Below are 24,235 nucleotides of genomic sequence, written 5' to 3'. Positions count from 1 at the left end.
GTACTCATACTGTGCTGTGTGATCTCCATGCTCCCCTCCAGTGACTAAGCATTACCTTGTACTCATACTGTGCTGTGTGATCTCCATGCTCCATCCAGTGACTAAGCATTACATTGTACTCATACTGTGCTGTGTGATCTCCATGCTCCCCTCCAGTGACTGACTAAGCATTACCTTGTACTCATACTGTGCTGTGTGATCTCCATGCTCCATCCAGTGACTAAGCATTACCTTGTACTCATACTGTGCTGTGTGATCTCCATGCTCCATCCAGTGACTAAGCATTACCTTGTACTCATACTGTGCTGTGTGATCTCCATGCTCCATCCAGTGACTAAGCATTACCTTGTACTCATACTGTGCTGTGTGATCTCCATGCCTCATCCAGTGACTAAGCATTACCTTGTACTCATGCTGTGCTGTGTGACCTCCATGCTCCATCCAGTGACTAAGCATTACCTTGTACTCATACTGTGCTGTGTGATCTCCATGCTCCCATCCAGTGACTAAGCATTACCTTGTACTCATACTGTGCTGCGTGATCTCCATGCTCCCCTCCAGTGACTAAGCATTACCTTGTACTCATACTGTGCTGTGTGATCTCCATGCTCCCCTACAGTGACTAAGCATTACCTTGTACTCATACTGTGCTGTGTGATCTCCATGCTCCCATCCAGTGACTAAGCATTACCTGGTACTCATACTGTGCTGTGTGATCTCCATGCTCCCCTCCAGTGACTAAGCATTACCTTGTACTCATACTGTGCTGTGTGATCTCCATGCTCCATCCAGTGACTAAGCATTACCTTGTACTCATACTGTGCTGTGTGATCTCCATGCTCCCATCCAGTGACTAAGCATTACCTTGTACTCATACTGTGCTGCGTGATCTCCATGCTCCCCTCCAGTGACTAAGCATTACCTTGTACTCATGCTGTGCTGTGTGACCTCCATGCTCCATCCAGTGACTAAGCATTACCTTGTACTCATACTGTGCTGTGTGATCTCCATGCTCCATCCAGTGACTAAGCATTACCTTACACTCATACTGTGCTGTGTGATCTCCATGCTCCCATCCAGTGACTAAGCATTACCTTGTACTCATACTGTGCTGTGTGATCTCCATGCTCCATCCAGTGACTAAGCATTACCTTGTACTCATACTGTGCTGTGTGATCTCCATGCTCCATCCAGTAACTAAGCATTACCTTGTACTCATACTGTGCTGTGTGATCTCCATGCTCCCATCCAGTGACTGAGCATTACGTTGTACTCATACTGTGCTGTGTGATCTCCATGCTCCATCCAGTGACTAAGCATTACCTTGTACTCATACTGTGCTGTGTGATCTGGTCTGCATGTATTCCTGTATTGTCATATTGCTGTATGTCACCCCTAAATATTGTCTGTAACTTAAATTAATGTTCAGTGCTGCGTAATATGTTGGCGCTTTATAAATACAATAAATAATAATAATTTTAAAAGATGTGATATTCTCCTATATGTATGCAGTTGGTATAATGGAAGGTGATACTGCTGTTGTATTACTTTGAATGGTTTCATATTATTGCTGCTGAAAAGGTGATGTAAGTATCTCACACCGGCTGACTTCCATAAGGAGAGATTGAAGTCCGGCAGCAAATATTCTAACCACTGAGCAGGTATAGTAGAGCTTTGTGCTAAAGGGTTACTCAGTGTCCTTTGATAATAATTGTTCCAGGCCTTTAAAGTACATTTTTGGGATGACAACATATGAGTGAATTCAGCTTTACCTAACATAGCTTTCATAACTAAGGCAGGTATAGATTGTTTTGTTACTTGGCTTTCTATTAATGTCCAATGGCTGTCTCTCGGTTTTACAAAGAAGTTCCTGGATTGTTCTAGAGTAGTTAGTATTGGTAAATGTCTGGTAGACCCATTCCTCCCGAAGGGATGCTGTTTGTTAGTGTTTTGAAATTTATTCTAGGTGGTTTGTTCACCCAAATACATTTTGTTTTATTATTGAATGTAATCTCAGGAAGAAGGATTTAGGGACACTAATTGATACAGTTCTTAATAAATATAGAATAATTGGAAGGAACATCATTCTGACTATGCCTGACCAAAATAGCCAATACTGACTATAGTCTTATGTGATCTTTTCTATCTGTTTCAAAAGTGGTAGATCATTTTCTGAGTTTAATAGGTAACTAGGAGAAGTCCATTTAATACCCAAATAATTGAATGAGTGTTGAACCCAGGAGTATGGGAACTACTTTGTAGTTCTAGTTGTGTTTGATTGGGGATATTAATGCCCATGATTTGAGACTTTGAATAATTTACCTTATAGTAGGAAATATCGCTAAAGTGGACCAATACATTATGTGTATCTTCCAGTGACTTATGTACATTTGTCAATGCTATAATGACGTCCTCTACATAGAGGCCAGTAACATGGGATGTACATAAATGAGGAATGCCGGCAATCTCAGTGTTTGACCGAAGCGCTTCTGCAAGGGGTCCCATAACTAAATCAAATAAAAGTGGGGAGAGGGGACACCCCTGCCTTGTGCCGTCTGTAATATGAAAGAGTTCAGAGGTCATGCCCGGCGAGTACACTTTAGCTGTAGGGTTTGAATACAAGGCCATTATTGCTTTGCAAAAGGGTTCAGGCGGACCAAAAATATTAAGTATATGCTCCAAGTAGCCCCAATGTATCCTGCCGAAGGCCTGCTCTGTGTCCAGGGCAAGGAGCAGAGAAGGTACCTTCAACTTTTCGGCACACTATTACTGTATTTAGTCAATAAAGGCCAGGTGGGATTTGTAAAGGGAAGACAGGCTTCAGATACTACAAGAAAAATGTATTCATCTTATTCAGTGCGTACAACAACTTTACCAAACTTTACTGGATCAATCCCAACAAGTGTTATTTCCTGTTCTTGGGACCTTCATTAAGCTTTGTGCTTATAGCATGTAGGAATAGCCATAGCAACAGCAGGGGCATAGCAATAGAGGTAGCAACAGCAGGGGCATAGCAATAGAGGTAGCAACAGCAGGGGCATAGCAATAGAGGTAGCAACAGCAGGGGCATAGCAATAGAGGTAGCAACAGCAGGGGCATAGCAATAGCTGTAGCAACAGCAGGGGCATAGTAATAGCCATAGCAACAGCAGGGGAGTAGTAATAGCCATAGCAACAGCAGGGGCATAGCGATAGTCAACAGCAAGGGTGTAGCAATAGAGATAGTGACAGAAGGGGTGTAGTAATAGCCATAGCAATAGAGATAGGGACAGAAGGGGTGTAGTAATAGCCATAGAAACAACAGGGGGCGTAGCAATAGCCATAGCAACGGTGGCTGGGTAACAAAAGCCACAGCAATGGAGGTGACATAGGCATAGCCATACTAAACACAATACTGCATTTTCAAAAATACACACATTTTATGGGATTAGCAGGTAAAATTTGCAAACTTAAAATGAATCCAAAATATAGGAAAATGATATAGAAATGATTAGTATGATGTTACATGTTTCTTATCACAGGCAGCTCATCACTGGAAGTAATACAGAGTACAGAGATTATTATCAGTGACAGATGTACAAATACAATTATATATAAGGTGACAATAAATGAGGATTTCAGGATATAATGATTCAGGAAAGAAACCAGGAATTGTCCCTGGAAATCACAGACAGGTAGTAGGGATTTGCTTGACAATCAGCCAATCACAATCCTCTCCCTGTGATGTCACCAGTGGGTGGAGCTCTTGCACTCCCCGACTCCCCCCAGATATCTTTATACAACCTCTATATACACATAGCACAGCATGGAGGGGCTCAGTGAAGGTGGCAGTGAAGGTGTGGAGGTGTCTGATGGGGTCACACAGGGCATAAAAGGAGATCTGCCCGGCCTCATAATCCAGATCTATCCTGACTCTATTACTGGGGATCCCATCAGGTAACCGGATCACTTTCCTGTCATGTGTCACTGAGTACAGATTATCCTTCCTGCACAAACCCCAGGACTTGTTATTCCATCCAATCAGTGACTGCCCTCCCCTCCTGGCTATACTGGGGTAACACATCCCAACTCTCCATATACATGATCCCCCAACATCCACTTCCCAGTAATGTCGCCCTGAGGAGAAACTCCGGCTGCTCAACACCTGAGGATACTCCTGAAATCTCTCTGGTGTTTCTGGGAGGTTCTCCCATGGAAAACTGTGTGATCGGGTTGCAGTTTTCCTGTCATCTGATATATGTAGCATATTACTAGCTGTGGTTACATCCAGTAATATGTCTGCTTCCACTGGCAGCCCTGATGTTTGCTGTGCAGCCCCAATATGTGTCCCCCCAGCCTGGCGCTGTGTGTGTTGTGCGGTGGGGGAGGGTTGGGGGCGTGGCCTGGATAGCTCAGCAGTGACGGGAGCTTTGTCCTCTGTACTAGAATGTGGATAGGCCTGTGTGTGTTGTTCAGTGGGGGTAGGCTGGGGGCGTGGCCTGGATAGTTTAGCAGTGACGGGAGCTTTGTCCTCTGTACTAGAATGTGGATAGGCCTGTGTGTGTTGTTCAGTGGGGGTGGGCTGGGGGCGTGGCCTGGATAGTTTAGCAGTGACGGGAGCTTTGTCCTCTGTACTGGAATGTGGATAGGCCTGGGTGTCTGTATGTTTCTGCATAATTACCCCAGACATGATATCAGCTAGTCCTGTGTGTAATGTGTGTGAGATGCCGGCCACATCCAGATCCCCTCCATCATGGAGCTGCTTATCATGTCTGTCCTCCGTGTCACACAAGTCACCTGTGTCTGATTCCTGTAAGACAGTCAGTGGATCAGTCATGTTACACAGCTCCTCAATGTGACGCATCTTCCTGGACAGCTCCTCCTTCTTTATCTCCAGCTGCCTGATGATGTCATCATAGGATTGTGGCATCATCTCTGCCTGACTAATGATATCACTCAGGACTCTCTTCTCCAGCTCCTCCAGCCGTCTCCTCTCTGTCTCATCAGCTGCTTTTTCTTTTGCTTTTCTCCTGCGTTCCTCCAGACTCTGGACTCTTTTCTCAGCCTCCTCTATCTCTGCCATCAGTTTCTGCAGATCCTTCCTCAGCTTCTTCTTTTTCTTCTCAGAGGCCTCCTGTAGTGTCTCCACCTGGTGTCCCTGATGTTCTCCAGCCAGAGTGCAGGACACACAGACACATGAGGCATCCTCAGTGCAGTAATACTCCAGGACCTTCTTATGGACGGAGCATTTCCTGGTCTCCGGGGCGGTGGTGGGGGCACATAAGACGTGTTCTGGTGCCTTACTGTGGACTCTCAGGTGTTTATCACACATAGAAGCGTCACAGTGCAGACAGGACATAACAACAGGTACAGGAGAATGGATACAGTAAGTACAATGGACTCCGGCCTCCGCCTGATCTGGTTGAGTAGACGGTAAACACTCTGCTATGTTCCTCAGAGCAATGTTCCTGTGTAATCCAGGCCGCTCCTTGTACTCCTCTCTACATTCAGGACAGGAATAACCTGCAGACCCCTCCTGTAAGTCCAGCACAGGATCAATACAGACCCGGCAGAAGTTGTGACCACATCTCAGGCTTACAGGATCTGTATAAATGGTCAGACAGACGGGACACTCCAGCTCCTCGCTCAGATCAGCAGACGCCATGGCTGGCAGCAGGAGAGGAAACCAAAGTTAAATTATCTGATTCTCGGAATCCAGAACAACCAGTTACTTATAATTTGCCTGGGGGAGGGGCGACGACAAAGCTGCTTTTTTATTCTGGATTACACTCCCACCGTACAGCACTAGTTTCCTGGTCTAAACTATGACACGGTCTGCATGGAGTCTGCATATTGTCCTACTATAATAGGGACTATAGCAAGTGACATATAGTAGAATGCAGTAAAGAGGCCCTGTCGGATCCAAAATTAAACGCACATTAGTCTTCAATTTCCTTAAACAGCATGCGCCACAAGTGTGTCTGCTACAGGAGACCCATCTTCTGGGAAGTACAATTCTTACACTTAAAAACCCTTGGGTAGCCCGTGCTTAACACTCAACTTACTTGACTTAGTCTAGGCTCCATTCTAATACATAAAAGTGTAGCTTTTAAATGACATGCTCTTAAAATAGACTGTGGTGGCAGGTATAGCATTTTACATGCAACTATAAATACTGTACAGCTGATACTGGTCAATGTTTACTTGCCCCCTCCAGCAGACCCTAGTATTCTAGACAATATTATGACTTTAGTAGCCCAAATGCCATCATCCAAAATCGTGATCTGTGGAGACTTTAATTTAATTCACGATCCTAGACAGACTTAAACGCTCAAATAAAGACACTTTGGATTTTGGCAGGTGGATTAATACATGTAACCTTACAAGACGTTTGGAGGTGGAAGCACCCAGGGGAAAGGGCCTTCTCCTGCCATTCAGCTACCCATGCTACTCTTTCTAGGATAGATCTTAGTCTTGCTTCTGCTAATACCCTTCCAATAATAATATCATCTACTTTTCTTGCCCGTGGAATATCTGATCACGCTCCTCTAGAGCTAATATTATACACTGGATTGAAACAGGGTGACCGTCTATGGCGTTTATCTAACCATTGGATTGCTGACCCTACAATTCATGACATTATCAAGCGAAAAATAGGGGCTTATTGGGAAGACAACTTGGGCTCTTCTGCTCAAATTGTATGAGACGCTAGCAAAGCAGTTCTTAGAGGACAATATATGGAGGCTATTGGGGTCGCTAGAGCAGAAGCTAAGGCCTTAGTGCAATGGGAAGAGCAGAAAGCTCTACAGCTAGAAACAGAATTTTTGCAAACTGCCAATGACACTGTATATAGAAACTGGCAACTAGCCCTACAGGAGCTGGAATTATACAGGATCAATACAGTTCAAAAGTCTTTATTAGATCAAAAACAGAGGGTTTTTGAACAAGGGGATAGAAACGGAAGCATGCTGGCCTGGCTTTCCAGGGACCACACAGGCTCCACGGCTATTCCAACAATACAATGAAAAGATGGCTTAATGACATCTGACCCTCTTTTGATCAATGAAGCCTTGTTTAACTTTTATAAAGAATTATACACTAGTAGGCTGTTGCTTACAGATGCTGATATTGATAATTACCTAGCAGGGATCAATCTTCCTACGCTATCGGATACTGATTCTCAATTCTTGGAAGCTCCCCTAACTGTAGATGAAGTTACTGATGCAATAGTCTCCATGTAAACCAGAAAACCCCCTGGGGTAGATGGATTACCAGTAGAACTACACAAAAAATACTGGTTTATCACCAGTATATACGCATATTGAACTGTATTGATTTATCGTGTATGACTCTGTGCCTTTCTTGACTATTCTTCTGTTTTCTGATTCTGTACTTTACCAGCCCGTACCGCTATTGACTATTGGCTTGGTTTCTGACTATTTTCTCATCTCACGTTTCTGTACTGCTGCCGCCTGATCTGTTGCCGAACCTCTATCTGTCTGACCTTTCTCCCTTCAGTGGAACGGCTTCCACTGTAGGGGTACTATCTGAGGCTTGCCTCTCTGAGACGCCCGCCCCTAGCAGACCGTTATGGCCAGAGGCCGAGACTCCTCTGCTGCTTCCCTTGGAGGATCTCACACACGGGGTTCCCATTCAGAGGTAACCACACCTCTGAGGAATTACTGTGTGGTGGACATTTCCACATACTTGCGAAGTTACACTATATTGTACCTTGCTACATTTGTTCCGTGTGTCTACAACCTGTTACACCATCTGTATTTGTTGTCACGGCAGCTTCTGATATACCAGCATTATAGGTGGTTCTGCAGATCACCTAATAATCAGGTATATATCTGTATTTTTGGTGATACTGCAGATCACCTAATAATCAAAAATCTGCCTCTTGCTGACGCAAATCGTTACACATAGAGGCCAGTAACATGAGATGTACTTAAATGAGGGATGCCGGCAATCTTAGTGTTTGACCGAAGCGCTTCTGCAAGGGGTTCCATAACTAAATCAAATAAAAGTGGGGAGAAGGGACACCCCTGCCTTGTGCCTTCTGTAATATGAAAGAGTTCAGTGGTCATGCTCGGCGAGTACACTGTAGCTGTAGGGTTTGAATACAAGGCCATTATTGCTTTGCAAAAGGGTTCAGGCGGACCAAAAATATTAAGTATATGCTCCAAGCAGCCCCAATGTATCCTGCCGAAGGCCTTCTCTCGTGTCCGGGGCAAGAAGCAGAGAAGGTACCTTCGACATTTTTCGGCACACTATTACTGTATTTATTCAATAGAGACCAGGTGGGATTTGTAAAGGGAAGACAGGCTTCAGATACTACAAGAAAATGTATTAATCTTATTTAGTGCGCACAACAACTTTACCAAACTTTACTGGATCAATCCCAACAAGTGTTATTTCCTGTTCTTGGGACCTTCATTAAAGGACAACTGAAGAGAGAGGTATATGGAGGCTGCCATGTTTATTTCCTTTTAAGCAATACCAGTTGCCTGGCAGCCCTGCTGATCCTCTGCCTCTAATACTATTAGCCATAGCCCCTGAACAAGCATGCAGCAGATCAGGTGTTTCAGACTTTAAAGTCAGACCTGACAAGACTAGCTGCATGCTTGTTTCTGGTGTTATTCAGATACTACTGCAGAGAAATAGACCAGCAGGGCTGCCAGGAAACTGGTATTGATTAAAAGGAAATAAATATGGCAGCCTCCGTATACCTCTTACTTCAGTTCCCCTTTAAGCTTTGCGGTTATACAGTGATGTGAAAAACTATTTGCCCCCTTCCTGATTTCTTATTCTTTTGCATGTTTGTCACACTTAAATGTTTCTGCTCATCAAAAACCGTTAACTATTAGTCAAAGATAACATAATTGAACACAAAATGCAGTTTTAAATGATGGTTTTTATTATTTAGTGAGAAAAAAAACTCAAAACCTACATGGCCCTGTGTGAAAAAGAAATTGCCCCCTGAACCTAATAACTGGTTGGGCCACCCTTAGCAGCAATAACTGCAATCAAGCGTTTGCGATAACTTGCAACGAGTCTTTTACAGCGCTCTGGAGGAATTTTGGCCCACTCATCTTTGCAGAATTGTTGTAATTCAGCTTTATTTGAGGGTTTTCTAGCATTACCCGCCTTTTTAAGGTCATGCCACAACATCTCAATAGGATTCAGGTCAGGACTTTGACTAGGCCACTCCAAAGTCTTCATTTTGTTTTTCTTCAGCCATGCAGAGGTGGATTTGCTTATGTGTTTTGGGTCATTGTCCTGCTGCAGCACCCAAGATCACTTGTGCTTGAGTTGACGAACAGATGGCCGGACATTCTCCTTCAGGATTTTTTGGTAGACAGTTGAATTCATGGTTTCATCTATCACAGCAAGCCTTCCAGGTCCTGAAGCAGCAAAACAACCCCAGACCATCACACTACCACCACCATATTTTACTGTTGGTATGATGTTCTTTTGCTGAAATGCTGTGTTACTTCTACACCAGATGTAACGGGACACGCACCTTCCAAAAAGTTCAACTTTTGTCTTGTCGGTCCACAAGGTATTTTCTCAAAAGTCTTGGCAATCATTTAAATGTTTTTTAGCAAAATTGAGACGAGCCTTAATGTTCTTTTTGCTTAAAAGTGGTTTGAGCCTTGGATATCTGCCATGCAGACCGTTTTTGCCCAGTCTCTTTCTTATGGTGAAGTTGTGAACACTGACCTTAATTGAGGCAAGTGAGGCCTGCAGTTCTTTAGATGTTGTCCTGGGGTCTTTGGTGGCCTCTCGGATGAGTTTTCTCTGCGCTCTTGGGGTAATTTTGGTCGGCCAGCCACTCCTGGGAAGGTTCATCACTGTTCCATGTTTTTGCCATTTGTGGATAATGGCTCTCACTGTGGTTCGCTGGAGTCCCAAAGCTTTAGAAATGGCTTTATAACCTTTACCAGATTGATAGATCTCAATTACTTTTGTTATCATTTGTTCCTGAATTTCTTTGGATCTTGGCATGGTGTCTAGCTTTTGAGGTGCTTTTGGTCTACTTCTCTGTGTCTGATAGCTCCTATTTAAGTGATTTCTTGATTGAAACAGGTGTGGCAGTAATCAGGCCTGGGGGTGACTACAGAAATTGAACTCAGGTGTGATAAACCACAGTTAAGTTATTTTTTAACAAGGGGGGGCAATCACCTTTTCACACAGGGCCATGTAGATTTGGAGTTTTTTTTCTCACTAAATAATAAAAACCATCATTTAAAACTGCATTTTGTGTTCAATTATGTTATCTTTGACAAATAGTTAACGGTTTTTGATGAGCAGAAACATTTAAGTGTGACAAACATGCAAAAGAATAAGAAATCCGGAAGGGGGCAAATGGTTTTTCACATCACTGTAGCATGTAGGACTAGCCACAGCAACGGTAGGGGCATAGCAATAGAGGTAGCAAAAGCAGGGGCATAGCAATAGAGGTAGCAACAGCAGGGGCATAGCAATAGAGGTAGCAACAGCAGGGGCGTAGTAATAGCCATAGCAACAGCAAGGGTGTTGCACTAGCCAAAGCAACAGCAATGGTATAGTAATAGCCATAGCAAGAGCAGGGGAACAGCAAGCCACAGCAACAGCAGGGGCATAGCAATAGTCATTGCAACACCAGGGGCATAGTAATAGCCATAGCAACAACAGGGGTGTAGAAATAGAGAGAGTGACAGCAGGGGCGTAGTAATAGCCATAGCAACAGTAGGGGCATAGTAATAGCCATAGCAACACCAGGGGCATAGTAATAGCCATAGCAACAGCAGGGACATAGTAATAGCCATAGCAACAGCAGGGGCATAGTAATAGCCATAGCAAGAGCAGGGGAACAGCAAGCCATAGCAACAGCAGGGGCATAGCGATAGTCAACAGCAAGGGTGTAGCAATAGAGATAGTGACAGAAGGGGTGTAGTAATAGCCATAGAAAGAGTAGGGGCGTAGTAATAGCCATAGAAACAACAGGGGGGGGGGGTAGCAATAGCCATAGCAACAGTGGCTGAGTAACAAAAGCCACAGCAATGGAGGTGACATAGGCATAGCCACACTAAACACAATACTGCATTTTCAAAAATACACAATTTTTATGGGATTAGCAGGTAAAATTTGCAAACTTAAAATGAATCCAAAATATAGGAAAATGATATAGAAATGATTAGTTTGATGCTACATGTTTCTTATCACAGGCAGCTCATCACTGGAAGATATACAGAGTACAGAGATTATTATCAGTGACAGATATACAGATACAATTATATATAAGGTGACAATAAATGAGGATTTCAGGATATAATGATTCAGGACTAGAGATGGCCCGAACTATTCGCCGGCGAACGGTTCCAGGCGAACTTTGGGTGGTTTGCGATTGCATGTGAACGCAAACTTTCCCGGAAGTTCGGTTTGCCCCCATAGTGCACCATTAGGGTCAGCTTTGACCCTCTACATCACAGTCAGCAGGCACATTGTAGCCAATCAGGTTACACTATCTCCTGGAGCCACTCCCACCCCTTATATAAGGCAGGCAGCCCCGGCCATTATAGTCGTTCGTGTCCCTGTAGTAATTAGTGAGGGGAAAGCTGCTGGCAGACTCTCGTAGGGAAAGATTAGTTAGGCTCTTGTAGGCTTCTTAGCTTGCTCCTGGCTGATTAGTATTCCTAAAATAGCACCCCACAACAGCTCTTTTCAGAGCTAATCTTGTTCTTATGCTTTTTTTTTTCCCTCCTCCCCTTGTCTTGTCTTCCAAGGATTTGTAGGATGTCAAAAGCCAGCTTACATACATTGGCCAGGAATTGAACCCAAGTCAACTGTTTTGAAGGCAGCTATGCTCATCACTGTACCACCAACGCTACATGCTGAAGCCAGCCTAGCATGTACCATTGTGATATACCCAAGAGAAAAATGAGCTTGCTTATTTGCCTACTTTGCTAGATGAAAGCAGTGGACACATGGTGATACTGCTTACAGGCTTCAATTCAAGACTTCAGAAAGATCATGTGCCCCCCTGGATGATGCTGGTGCAACACACACAGCAAAGGACAGCAATTTGAAGTCTGGAAGATACCAGGGCAAGGGTGGGAAAGATGAAAAGCTAGGTGGCCATGCAACCATTCCTGATAACCTAAAGCTTACTGGTGTCTTACAACACATTGACTTAAGACTTGACCAAATCCAATGCTCCAAAATGGGGAAGCTTCTCTGTTTGCTGTGTTTTTTTTTTTTTTTAAGTGTGGTGTCACAGGTCACTCATCTCTTTTAGGTTCGCGAACCCACCGTGAAAGTTCGGTTTCGCGTGAACTTTCGCAAACCTAAAATCGGAGGTTTGGGACATCTCTATTCAGGACAGAAACCAAGAATTGTCCCGGGAAATCACAGACAGGTAGTAGGGATTTGCTTGGCAATCAGCCAATCGCAATCCTCTCCCTGTGATGTCACCAGTGGGTAGAGCTCTTGCACCTCCTGACTCCCCCCAGATATCTTTATACAACCTCTCCATACACCTCACCCAGCATGGAGGGGCTCAGTGAAGGTGTCAGTGAAGGTGTGGAGGTGTCTGATGGGGTCACACAGGGCATAAAAGGAGATCTGCCCGGCCTCATAATCCAGACATATCCTGACTCTATCACTGGGGATCCCATCAGGTAACCGGATTACTTTCCTGTCATGTATCACTGAGTACAGATTTCCAAGTAATCCCCCCCTGTACAAACCCCAGGACTTGTTATTCCATCCAATCAGTGACTGCCCTCCTCTCCTGGCTATACTGGGGTAACACATCCCGACTCTCCAGCTATATGATCCCCCAACATCCACTTCCCAGTAATGTCGCCCTGAGGAGAAACTCCGGCTGCTCAACACCTGAGGCCAATACTGAAATCTCTCTGGTGCGTCTGGGCGGTTCTCTCCTGGTGAACAGGATGCAGATTTCCCGTCATCTGATATATGTAGAAAATTACCAGCTGTGGCTACATCCAGTAATATGTCTGCATACACTGGCAGCCCTGATGTTTGCTGTGCAGCCCCAATATGTGTCCCCCCAGCCTGGCGCTGTGTGTGTTGTGCGGTGGGGGTGGGTTGGGGGCGTGGCCTGGATAGTTTAGCAGTGACGGGAGCTTTGTCCTCTGTACTGGAATGTGGATAGGTCTGTGTGTCGGTATGTTTCTGCACAATTACCCCAGACATGATATCAGCCAGTCCTGTGTGTAATGTGTGTGAGATGCCAGCCACATCCAGATCCTCTCCATCATGGAGCTGCTCATCATGTCTGTCCTCCGTGTCACACAAGTCACCTGTGTCTGATTCCTGTAAGACAGTCAGTGGATCAGTCATGTGACACAGCTCCTCAACGTGACGCATCTTCCTGGACAGCTCCTCCTTCTTTATCTCCAGCTGTCTGATGATGTCATCAGAGGATTGTACCTGCCTCATGATGTCACTCAGGACTCTCTTCTCCAGCTCCTCCAGCCGTCTCCTGAGGTCTCTAAACAGGACAGTGACTCTCTCTGCTTCACCAGCTGCTTTTCTCCTGCGTTTCTCCAGACTCTGGACTCTTTTCTCAGCCTCCTCTGTCTCTGCCATCAGTGTCTGCAGATCATTCCTCAGCTTCTCCTTCTTCTTCTCAGAGGCCTCCTGTAGTGTCTCCACCTGGTGTCCCCGATGTTCTCCAGCCAGAGTGCAGGTTACACAGACACAGGCAGCGTCCTCAGTGCAGTAATACTCCAGGATCTTCTTATGGACGGAGCATTTCCTGGTCTCCGGGGAGGTGGTGGGGTCACATAAGACGTGTTCTGGTGCCTTGCTGTGGACTCTCAGGTGATTATCACACATAGAAACGTCACACAGCAGACAGGACATAACAGCAGGTACAGGAGAATGGATACAGTAAGTACAATGGACTCCGGCCTCCGCCTGATCTGGTTGAGTAGACGGTAAACACTCTGCTATGTTCCTTAAAGCAATGTTCCTGTGTAATCCAGGCAGCTCCTTGTACTTCTCTCTACATTCCGGACAGGGATAACCTGCAGACCCCTCCTGTGAGTCCAGCACACGATCAATACAGACTCGGCAGAAGTTGTGACCACATCTCAGGCTTACAGGATCTGTATAACTCTCCAGGCAGAAGGAACACTTCAGCTCCTTGCTCAGATCAGCAGACGCCATCGCTGGCAGCAGGAGAGGAAACCAAAGTGAAAGTCTCTTATTCTCGGAATCCAGAAGAACCAGCTACTTATTATTTGCCTGGGGAGGGGCGACGGCAAAGCTGCTTTTTTATAGGCAGCACAGAGACGTACGGGATTACACTCCCTCCATACTGCACTAGCTTCCTGATCTAAACTACGACACAGTCTGCATGGAGTCTGCATATTATCCCACTATAATAGGGACTATGGCAAGTGACATATAGCAGAATACAGTAAAGAGGCCCTGTAGTGACATTTAGCAGAATGCAGTAAAGAGGCCCTGTAGTGACATATAGCAGAATGCAGTAAAGAGGCCCTGTAGTGACATATAGCAGAATGCAGTAAAGAGGCCCTGTAGTGACATATAGCAGAATGCAGTAAAGAGGCCCTGTAGTGACATATAGCAGAACGCAGTAAAGAGGCCCTGTAGTGACATATAGCAGAACGCAGTAAAGAGGCCCTGTAGTGACATATAGCAGAACGCAGTAAAGAGGACCTGTAGTGACATATAGCGTAACGCAGTAAAGAGGCCCTGTAGTGACATATAGTAGAATGCAGTAAAGAGGCCCTGTAGTGTCATATAGCAGAATGCAGTAAAGAGGCCCTGTAGTGACATATAGCAGAATGCAGTAAAGAGGTCCTGTAGTGACATATAGCAGAACGCAGTAAAGAGGCCCTGTAGTGACATATAGCAGAACGCAGTAAAGAGGCCCTGTAGTGACATATAGCAGAACGCAGTAAAGAGGCCCTGTAGTGGCATACAGCAGAACGCAGTAAAGAGGCCCTGTAGTGACATATAACAGAATGCAGTAAAGAGGACCTGTAGTGACATATAGCAGAATGCAGTAAAGAGGCCCTGTAGTGACATATAGCAGAATGCAGTAAAGAGGCCCTGCAGTGACATATAGCAGAATGCAGCAAAGAGGCCCTGTAGTGACATACAGCAGAATGCAGTAAAGAGGCCCTGTAGTGACATATAGCAGAATGCAGTAAAGAGGCCCTGTAGTGACATATAGCAGAATGCAGTAGAGAGGCCCTGTAGTGACATATAGAAGAATGCAGTAAAGAGGACCTGTAGTGACATATAGCAGAATGCAGTAAAGAGGCCCTGTAGTGACATACAGTAGAATGTAGTACATTATTCAGGACACCCACTTTTATGGTAATTCTCCTGGTTTCAGAATCTGAAACCCTTCCTTTATCTATATTTTACTGCATATTAGTATGTAGCCCCACCCCCCCAGTGATGTCACAGCCTAGGCTGGTTAGCTATGCAGAATTCTCCTCCTGGAACATTCCGGGAGACAGGTGTTATTTGTAGTAGCTTCAGAGCACTGAGAATACAAACATTCTGCAGAGATGCACCTGCCAGCGTAAAGATGTTGCCACCTTGATAAATTTCAGACTGTAAATCAGTTTACTTCATCTGTCCCATTGTAAGAAGAGAAAGTAATGAATGTAGCTTTCCTGTACAATAAATAAAATAAGTGGCTGGACTCTCTGACTGGCTCGCCATTTCTGCTCTGCATGATTTATTCCTACAACAGGTAAGCTGGACATGCGTGTCTTCAGATTGCTGTCTTATCTCAGGAAGGCTTCACTAGTGACAGGTCAGCCAGTCAGACCACATTCTACAAGAATATCAGCTCAATGTAATATATATTCTTCTTGTTGCCTGTAAATGAAATATTGAATTGATTTTTGTTATTTATAAATAACGCTGAGCTGTAATAGACCGGTGAGAAGTTACCGCAGAGTAACGGCCAATCGCTGCGGTTCTCCTCCACACATTGCCACCTGCAGATATAAGTGATCGGTGGAAGGCGGCTCTCCTCCACACATTGTCACCTGCAGATATAAGTGATCGGTGGAAGGCGGTTCTCCTCCATAGATTGTCACCTGCAGATATAAGTGATCGGTGGAAGGCGGCTCTCCTCCACACATTGTCACCTGCAGATATAAGTGATCGGTGGAAGGCGGCTCTCCTCCACACATTGTCACCTGCAGATATAAGTGATCGGTGGAAGGCGGCTCTCCTCCACACATAGTCACCTGCAGATATAAGTGATCGGTGGAAGGCGGCTCTCCTCCACACATTGTCACCTGCAGATATAAGTGATCGGTGGAAGGCGGCTCTCCTCCACACATTGTCACCTGCAGATATAAGTGATCGGTGGAAGGCGGCTCTCCTCCATACATTGCCACCTACAGATATAAGTGATCGGTGGAAGGCGGTTCTCCTCCACACATTGCCACCTGCAGATATAAGTGATCGGTGGAAGGCGGTTCTCCTCCATAGATTGCCACCTGCAGATATAAGTGATCGGTGGAAGGCGGTTCTCCTCCATAGATTGCCACCTGCAGATATAAGTGATCGGTGGAAGGCGGTTCTCCTCCATAGATTGTCACCTGCAGATATAAGTGATCGGTGCAAGGCGGTTCTCCTCCATAGATTGCCACCTGCAGATATAAGTGATCGGTGGAAGGCGGCTCTCCTCCACACATTGTCACCTGCAGATATAAGTGATCGGTGGAAGGCGGTTCTCCTCCACACATTGTCACCTGCAGATATAAGTGATCGGTGGAAGGCGGTTCTCCTCCACACATTGCCACCTGCAGATATAAGTGATCGGTGGAAGGCGGCTCTCCTCCACACATTGCCACCTGCAGATATAAGTGATCGGTGGAAGGCGGTTCTCCTCCATAGATTGCCACCTGCAGATATAAGTGATCGGTGGAAGGCGGTTCTCCTCCATAGATTGTCACCTGCAGATATAAGTGATCGGTGGAAGGCGGTTCTCCTCCATAGATTGCCACCTGCAGATATAAGTGATCGGTGGAAGGCGGCTCTCCTCCACACATTGCCACCTGCAGATATAAGTGATCGGTGGAAGGCGGTTCTCCTCCACACATTGTCACCTACAGATATAAGTGATCGGTGGAAGGCGGTTCTCCTCCATAGATTGTCACCTGCAGATATAAGTGATCGGTGGAAGGCGGCTCTCCTCCACACATTGCCACCTGCAGATATAAGTGATCGGTGGAAGGCGGTTCTCCTCCATAGATTGTCACCTGCAGATATAAGTGATCGGTGGAAGGCGGTTCTCCTCCACACATTGCCACCTGCAGATATAAGTGATCGGTGGAAGGCGGCTCTCCTCCACACATTGCCACCTGCAGATATAAGTAATCGGTGGAAGGCGGTTCTCCTCCATAGATTGCCACCTGCAGATATAAGTGATCGGTGGAAGGCGGTTCTCCTCCACACATTGCCACCTGCAGATATAAGTGATCGGTGGAAGGCGGCTCTCCTCCACACATTGTCACCTGCAGATATAAGTGATCGGTGGAAGGCGGTTCTCCTCCATAGATTGCCACCTGCAGATATAAGTGATCGGTGGAAGGCGGTTCTCCTCCATAGATTGCCACCTGCAGATATAAGTGATCGGTGGAAGGCGGTTCTCCTCCACACATTGTCACCTGCAGATATAAGTGATCGGTGGAAGGCGGTTCTCCTCCACACATTGTCACCTACAGATATAAGTGATCGGTGGAAGGCGGCTCTCCTCCACACATTGTCACCTGCAGATATAAGTGATCGGTGGAAGGCGGCTCTCCTCCACACATTGTCACCTACAGATATAAGTGATCGGTGGAAGGCGGTTCTCCTCCACACATTGCCACCTGCAGATATAAGTGATCGGTGGAAGGCGGTTCTCCTCCATAGATTGCCACCTGCAGATATAAGTGATCGGTGGAAGGCGGCTCTCCTCCACACATTGTCACCTGCAGATATAAGTGATCGGTGGAAGGCGGTTCTCCTCCACACATTGTCACCTGCCGATATAAGTGATCGGTGGAAGGCGGTTCTCCTCCACACATTGTCACCTGCAGATATAAGTGATCGGTGGAAGGCGGCTCTCCTCCACACATTGCCACCTGCCGATATAAGTGATCGGTGGAAGGCGGTTCTCCTCCATAGATTGTCACCTGCAGATATAAGTGATCGGTGGAAGGCGGTTCTCCTCCACACATTGCCACCTGCAGATATAAGTGATCGGTGGAAGGCGGTTCTCCCCCACACATTGTCACCTGCAGATATAAGTGATCGGTGGAAGGCGGCTCTCCTCCACACATTGCCACCTACAGATATAAGTGATCGGTGGAAGGCGGCTCTCCTCCACACATTGTCACCTGCAGATATAAGTGATCGGTGGAAGGCGGTTCTCCCCCACACATTGTCACCTGCCGATATAAGTGATCGGTGGAAGGCGGTTCTCCTCCACACATTGTCACCTGCAGATATAAGTGATCGGTGGAAGGCGGTTCTCCCCCACACATTGTCACCTGCCGATATAAGTGATCGGTGGAAGGCGGTTCTCCTCCACACATTGTCACCTGCAGATATAAGTGATCGGTGGAAGGCGGTTCTCCTCCACACATTGTCACCTGCAGATATAAGTGATCGGTGGAAGGCGGCTCTCCTCCATAGATTGTCACCTGCAGATATAAGTGATCGGTGGAAGGCGGTTCTCCTCCATAGATTGCCACCTGCAGATATAAGTGATCGGTGGAAGGCGGTTCTCCTCCACACATTGCCACCTGCAGATATAAGTGATCGGTGGAAGGCGGCTCTCCTCCATAGATTGTCACCTGCAGATATAAGTGATCGGTGGAAGGCGGTTCTCCTCCACACATTGTCACCTGCAGATATAAGTGATCGGTGGAAGGCGGCTCTCCTCCATAGATTGTCACCTGCAGATATAAGTGATCGGTGGAAGGCGGTTCTCCTCCATAGATTGCCACCTGCAGATATAAGTGATCGGTGGAAGGCGGTTCTCCTCCACACATTGCCACCTGCAGATATAAGTGATCGGTGGAAGGCGGTTCTCCTCCACACATTGCCACCTGCAGATATAAGTGATCGGTGGAAGGCGGCTCTCCTCCATAGATTGTCACCTGCAGATATAAGTGATCGGTGGAAGGCGGTTCTCCTCCACACATTGTCACCTGCAGATATAAGTGATCGGTGGAAGGCGGCTCTCCTCCACACATTGTCACCTGCAGATATAAGTGATCGGTGGAAGGCGGTTCTCCTCCATAGATTGTCACCTGCAGATATAAGTGATCGGTGGAAGGCGGCTCTCCTCCACACATTGTCACCTGCAGATATAAGTGATCGGTGGAAGGCGGTTCTCCTCCATAGATTGTCACCTGCAGATATAAGTGATCGGTGGAAGGCGGTTCTCCTCCATAGATTGCCACCTGCAGATATAAGTGATCGGTGGAAGGCGGTTCTCCTCCACACATTGCCACCTGCAGATATAAGTGATCGGTGGAAGGCGGCTCTCCTCCATAGATTGCCACCTGCAGATATAAGTGATCGGTGGAAGGCGGTTCTCCTCCATAGATTGCCACCTGCAGATATAAGTGATCGGTGGAAGGCGGTTCTCCTCCACACATTGCCACCTGCAGATATAAGTGATCGGTGGAAGGCGGTTCTCCTCCATAGATTGCCACCTGCAGATATAAGTAATCGGTGGAAGGCGGTTCTCCTCCACACATTGCCACCTGCAGATATAAGTGATCGGTGGAAGGCGGTTCTCCTCCATAGATTGTCACCTGCAGATATAAGTGATCGGTGGAAGGCGGTTCTCCTCCATAGATTGCCACCTGCAGATATAAGTGATCGGTGGAAGGCGGTTCTCCTCCACACATTGCCACCTGCAGATATAAGTGATCGGTGGAAGGCGGCTCTCCTCCATAGATTGCCACCTGCAGATATAAGTGATCGGTGGAAGGCGGTTCTCCTCCACACATTGTCACCTGCAGATATAAGTGATCGGTGGAAGGCGGCTCTCCTCCATAGATTGTCACCTGCAGATATAAGTGATCGGTGGAAGGCGGTTCTCCTCCATAGATTGTCACCTGCAGATATAAGTGATCGGTGGAAGGCGGTTCTCCCCCACACATTGTCACCTACAGATATAAGTGATCGGTGGAAGGCGGTTCTCCTCCACACATTGTCACCTGCAGATATAAGTGATCGGTGGAAGGCGGTTCTCCTCCATAGATTGTCACCTGCAGATATAAGTGATCGGTGGAAGGCGGTTCTCCTCCACACATTGTCACCTGCAGATATAAGTGATCGGTGGAAGGCGGTTCTCCTCCATAGATTGTCACCTGCAGATATAAGTGATCGGTGGAAGGCGGTTCTCCCCCACACATTGTCACCTACAGATATAAGTGATCGGTGGAAGGCGGTTCTCCTCCATAGATTGCCACCTGCAGATATAAGTGATCGGTGGAAGGCGGCTCTCCTCCATAGATTGCCACCTGCAGATATAAGTGATCGGTGGAAGGCGGTTCTCCCCCACACATTGTCACCTACAGATATAAGTGATCGGTGGAAGGCGGTTCTCCTCCACACATTGTCACCTGCAGATATAAGTGATCGGTGGAAGGCGGTTCTCCTCCACACATTGCCACCTGCAGATATAAGTGATCGGTGGAAGGCGGCTCTCCTCCATAGATTGCCACCTGCAGATATAAGTGATCGGTGGAAGGCGGTTCTCCCCCACACATTGTCACCTGCAGATATAAGTGATCGGTGGAAGGCGGTTCTCCCCCACACATTGTCACCTGCAGATATAAGTGATCGGTGGAAGGCGGCTCTCCTCCATAGATTGTCACCTGCAGATATAAGTGATCGGTGGAAGGCGGTTCTCCTCCACACATTGTCACCTACAGATATAAGTGATCGGTGGAAGGCGGTTCTCCTCCACACATTGTCACCTGCAGATATAAGTGATCGGTGGAAGGCGGTTCTCCTCCACACATTGTCACCTGCAGATATAAGTGATCGGTGGAAGGCGGTTCTCCCCCACACATTGTCACCTGCAGATATAAGTGATCGGTGGAAGGCGGCTCTCCTCCACACATTGTCACCTGCAGATATAAGTGATCGGTGGAAGGCGGCTCTCCTCCATAGATTGTCACCTGCAGATATAAGTGATCGGTGGAAGGCGGTTCTCCTCCACACATTGTCACCTACAGATATAAGTGATCGGTGGAAGGCGGTTCTCCTCCACACATTGTCACCTGCAGATATAAGTGATCGGTGGAAGGCGGTTCTCCTCCACACATTGTCACCTGCAGATATAAGTGATCGGTGGAAGGCGGCTCTCCTCCACACATTGCCACCTGCAGATATAAGTGATCGGTGGAAGGCGGTTCTCCTCCATAGATTGTCACCTGCAGATATAAGTGATCGGTGGAAGGCGGTTCTCCTCCACACATTGCCACCTGCAGATATAAGTGATCGGTGGAAGGCGGCTCTCCTCCACACATTGCCACCTACAGATATAAGTAATCGGTGGAAGGCGGCTCTCCTCCACACATTGCCACCTGCAGATATAAGTAATCGGTGGAAGGCGGTTCTCCTCCATAGATTGTCACCTGCAGATATAAGTGATCGGTGGAAGGCGGTTCTCCCCCACACATTGTCACCTGCAGATATAAGTGATCGGTGGAAGGCGGTTCTCCCCCACACATTGCCACCTGCAGATATAAGTGATCGGTGGAAGGCGGTTCTCCTCCATAGATTGTCACCTGCAGATATAAGTGATCGGTGGAAGGCGGTTCTCCCCCACACATTGCCACCTGCAGATATAAGTGATCGGTGGAAGGCGGTTCTCCTCCACACATTGTCACCTGCAGATATAAGTGATCGGTGGAAGGCGGCTCTCCTCCACACATTGCCACCTGCAGATATAAGTGATCGGTGGAAGGCGGTTCTCCTCCACACATTGTCACCTGCAGATATAAGTGATCGGTGGAAGGCGGTTCTCCTCCACACATTGTCACCTGCAGATATAAGTGATCGGTGGAAGGCGGTTCTCCTCCACACATTGTCACCTGCAGATATAAGTGATCGGTGGAAGGCGGCTCTCCTCCACACATTGCCACCTACAGATATAAGTGATCGGTGGAAGGCGGTTCTCCTCCACACATTGTCACCTGCAGATATAAGTGATCGGTGGAAGGCGGCTCTCCTCCACACATTGCCACCTACAGATATAAGTGATCGGTGGAAGGCGGTTCTCCTCCACACATTGCCACCTGCAGATATAAGTGATCGGTGGAAGGCGGTTCTCCTCCACACATTGTCACCTGCAGATATAAGTGATCGGTGGAAGGCGGCTCTCCTCCATAGATTGTCACCTGCAGATATAAGTGATCGGTGGAAGGCGGTTCTCCTCCATAGATTGTCACCTGCAGATATAAGTGATCGGTGGAAGGCGGTTCTCCTCCACACATTGTCACCTGCAGATATAAGTGATCGGTGGAAGGCGGTTCTCCCCCACACATTGTCACCTGCAGATATAAGTGATCGGTGGAAGGCGGTTCTCCCCCACACATTGTCACCTGCAGATATAAGTGATCGGTGGAAGGCGGTTCTCCTCCATAGATTGCCACCTGCAGATATAAGTGATCGGTGGAAGGCGGTTCTCCTCCATAGATTGCCACCTGCAGATATAAGTGATCGGTGGAAGGCGGTTCTCCTCCATAGATTGCCACCTGCAGATATAAGTGATCGGTGGAAGGCGGTTCTCCTCCACACATTGTCACCTGCAGATATAAGTGATCGGTGGAAGGCGGTTCTCCTCCATAGATTGCCACCTGCAGATATAAGTGATCGGTGGAAGGCGGTTCTCCTCCATAGATTGCCACCTGCAGATATAAGTGATCGGTGGAAGGCGGTTCTCCTCCATAGATTGTCACCTGCAGATATAAGTGATCGGTGGAAGGCGGTTCTCCTCCACACATTGTCACCTGCAGATATAAGTGATCGGTGGAAGGCGGTTCTCCTCCACACATTGTCACCTGCAGATATAAGTGATCGGTGGAAGGCGGTTCTCCTCCACACATTGTCACCTGCAGATATAAGTGATCGGTGGAAGGCGGTTCTCCTCCATAGATTGTCACCTGCAGATATAAGTGATCGGTGGAAGGCGGTTCTCCTCCACACATTGTCACCTGCAGATATAAGTGATCGGTGGAAGGCGGTTCTCCTCCATAGATTGCCACCTGCAGATATAAGTGATCGGTGGAAGGCGGTTCTCCTCCATAGATTGCCACCTGCAGATATAAGTGATCGGTGGAAGGCGGCTCTCCTCCACACATTGTCACCTGCAGATATAAGTGATCGGTGGAAGGCGGCTCTCCTCCACACATTGTCACCTGCAGATATAAGTGATCGGTGGAAGGCGGTTCTCCTCCACACATTGTCACCTGCAGATATAAGTGATCGGTGGAAGGCGGTTCTCCTCCATAGATTGCCACCTGCAGATATAAGTGATCGGTGGAAGGCGGTTCTCCTCCATAGATTGCCACCTGCAGATATAAGTGATCGGTGGAAGGCGGCTCTCCTCCACACATTGTCACCTGCAGATATAAGTGATCGGTGGAAGGCGGTTCTCCTCCACACATTGCCACCTGCAGATATAAGTAATCGGTGGAAGGCGGTTCTCCTCCATAGATTGCCACCTGCAGATATAAGTGATCGGTGGAAGTCTCACTTACCAGGAAGAGCGAGCGGAAGTTGCTGAGGTCCCCGAAGAACTCCTCTGCGCTTACGGCGGCGGGGTCGAAGGTGAAGAACTCGCCCAGGTTGTCGTACAGCTTGCTCATGTTGCTGTGCATGGTGGACAGCTTCTCGTACTGCTCCCGGGCACTCTTCCCAAACACGTACCAGCGAGTCAAGGAAACAGTCGTAGCATTGGTTTACATACATATCAGCAACAACAAGTGTGTGACCCCGCCTTCCCTGCCTGCACTACCATCCAGTGTGTGACCCGCCTCTGCCTACACTGCCATCCAGTGTGTGACCCCGCCTCTGCCTGCCATCCAGTATGTGACCCCAACTCTGCCTGCACTGCCATCCAGTGTGACCCCCGCCTCTGCCTGCACTGCCACCCATTGTGCGACCCCGCCTCTGCCTGCACTGCCATCCAGTGTGCGACCTCGCCTCTGCCTGCACTGCCATCCAGT

At 47.3% G+C, this 24,235-nt stretch overlaps 1 protein-coding gene across 4 annotated transcripts in view; it reads right to left on the bottom strand.

The window, feature by feature from the left end:
• Positions 1–24,235, bottom strand: part of DIAPH2 (diaphanous related formin 2) — a 1,596,586-nt gene that overhangs the window by 247,640 nt on the left and 1,324,711 nt on the right. For all 4 annotated transcript variants that reach the window (XM_068249979.1, XM_068249980.1, XM_068249981.1 and 1 more), the window contains one exon: positions 23,768–23,932. In XM_068249979.1, the coding sequence (XP_068106080.1) occupies positions 23,768–23,932 (165 nt within the window). The remainder of the gene's footprint in view (positions 1–23,767; positions 23,933–24,235) is intronic.

Source organism: Hyperolius riggenbachi, chromosome 8, assembly GCF_040937935.1.
Source record: "Hyperolius riggenbachi isolate aHypRig1 chromosome 8, aHypRig1.pri, whole genome shotgun sequence".
Taxonomy (NCBI): domain Eukaryota; kingdom Metazoa; phylum Chordata; class Amphibia; order Anura; family Hyperoliidae; genus Hyperolius; species Hyperolius riggenbachi.
The sequence above is the reverse complement of the archived record's forward strand: the minus strand, read 5'-3'. Positions and strand labels throughout refer to the sequence as shown.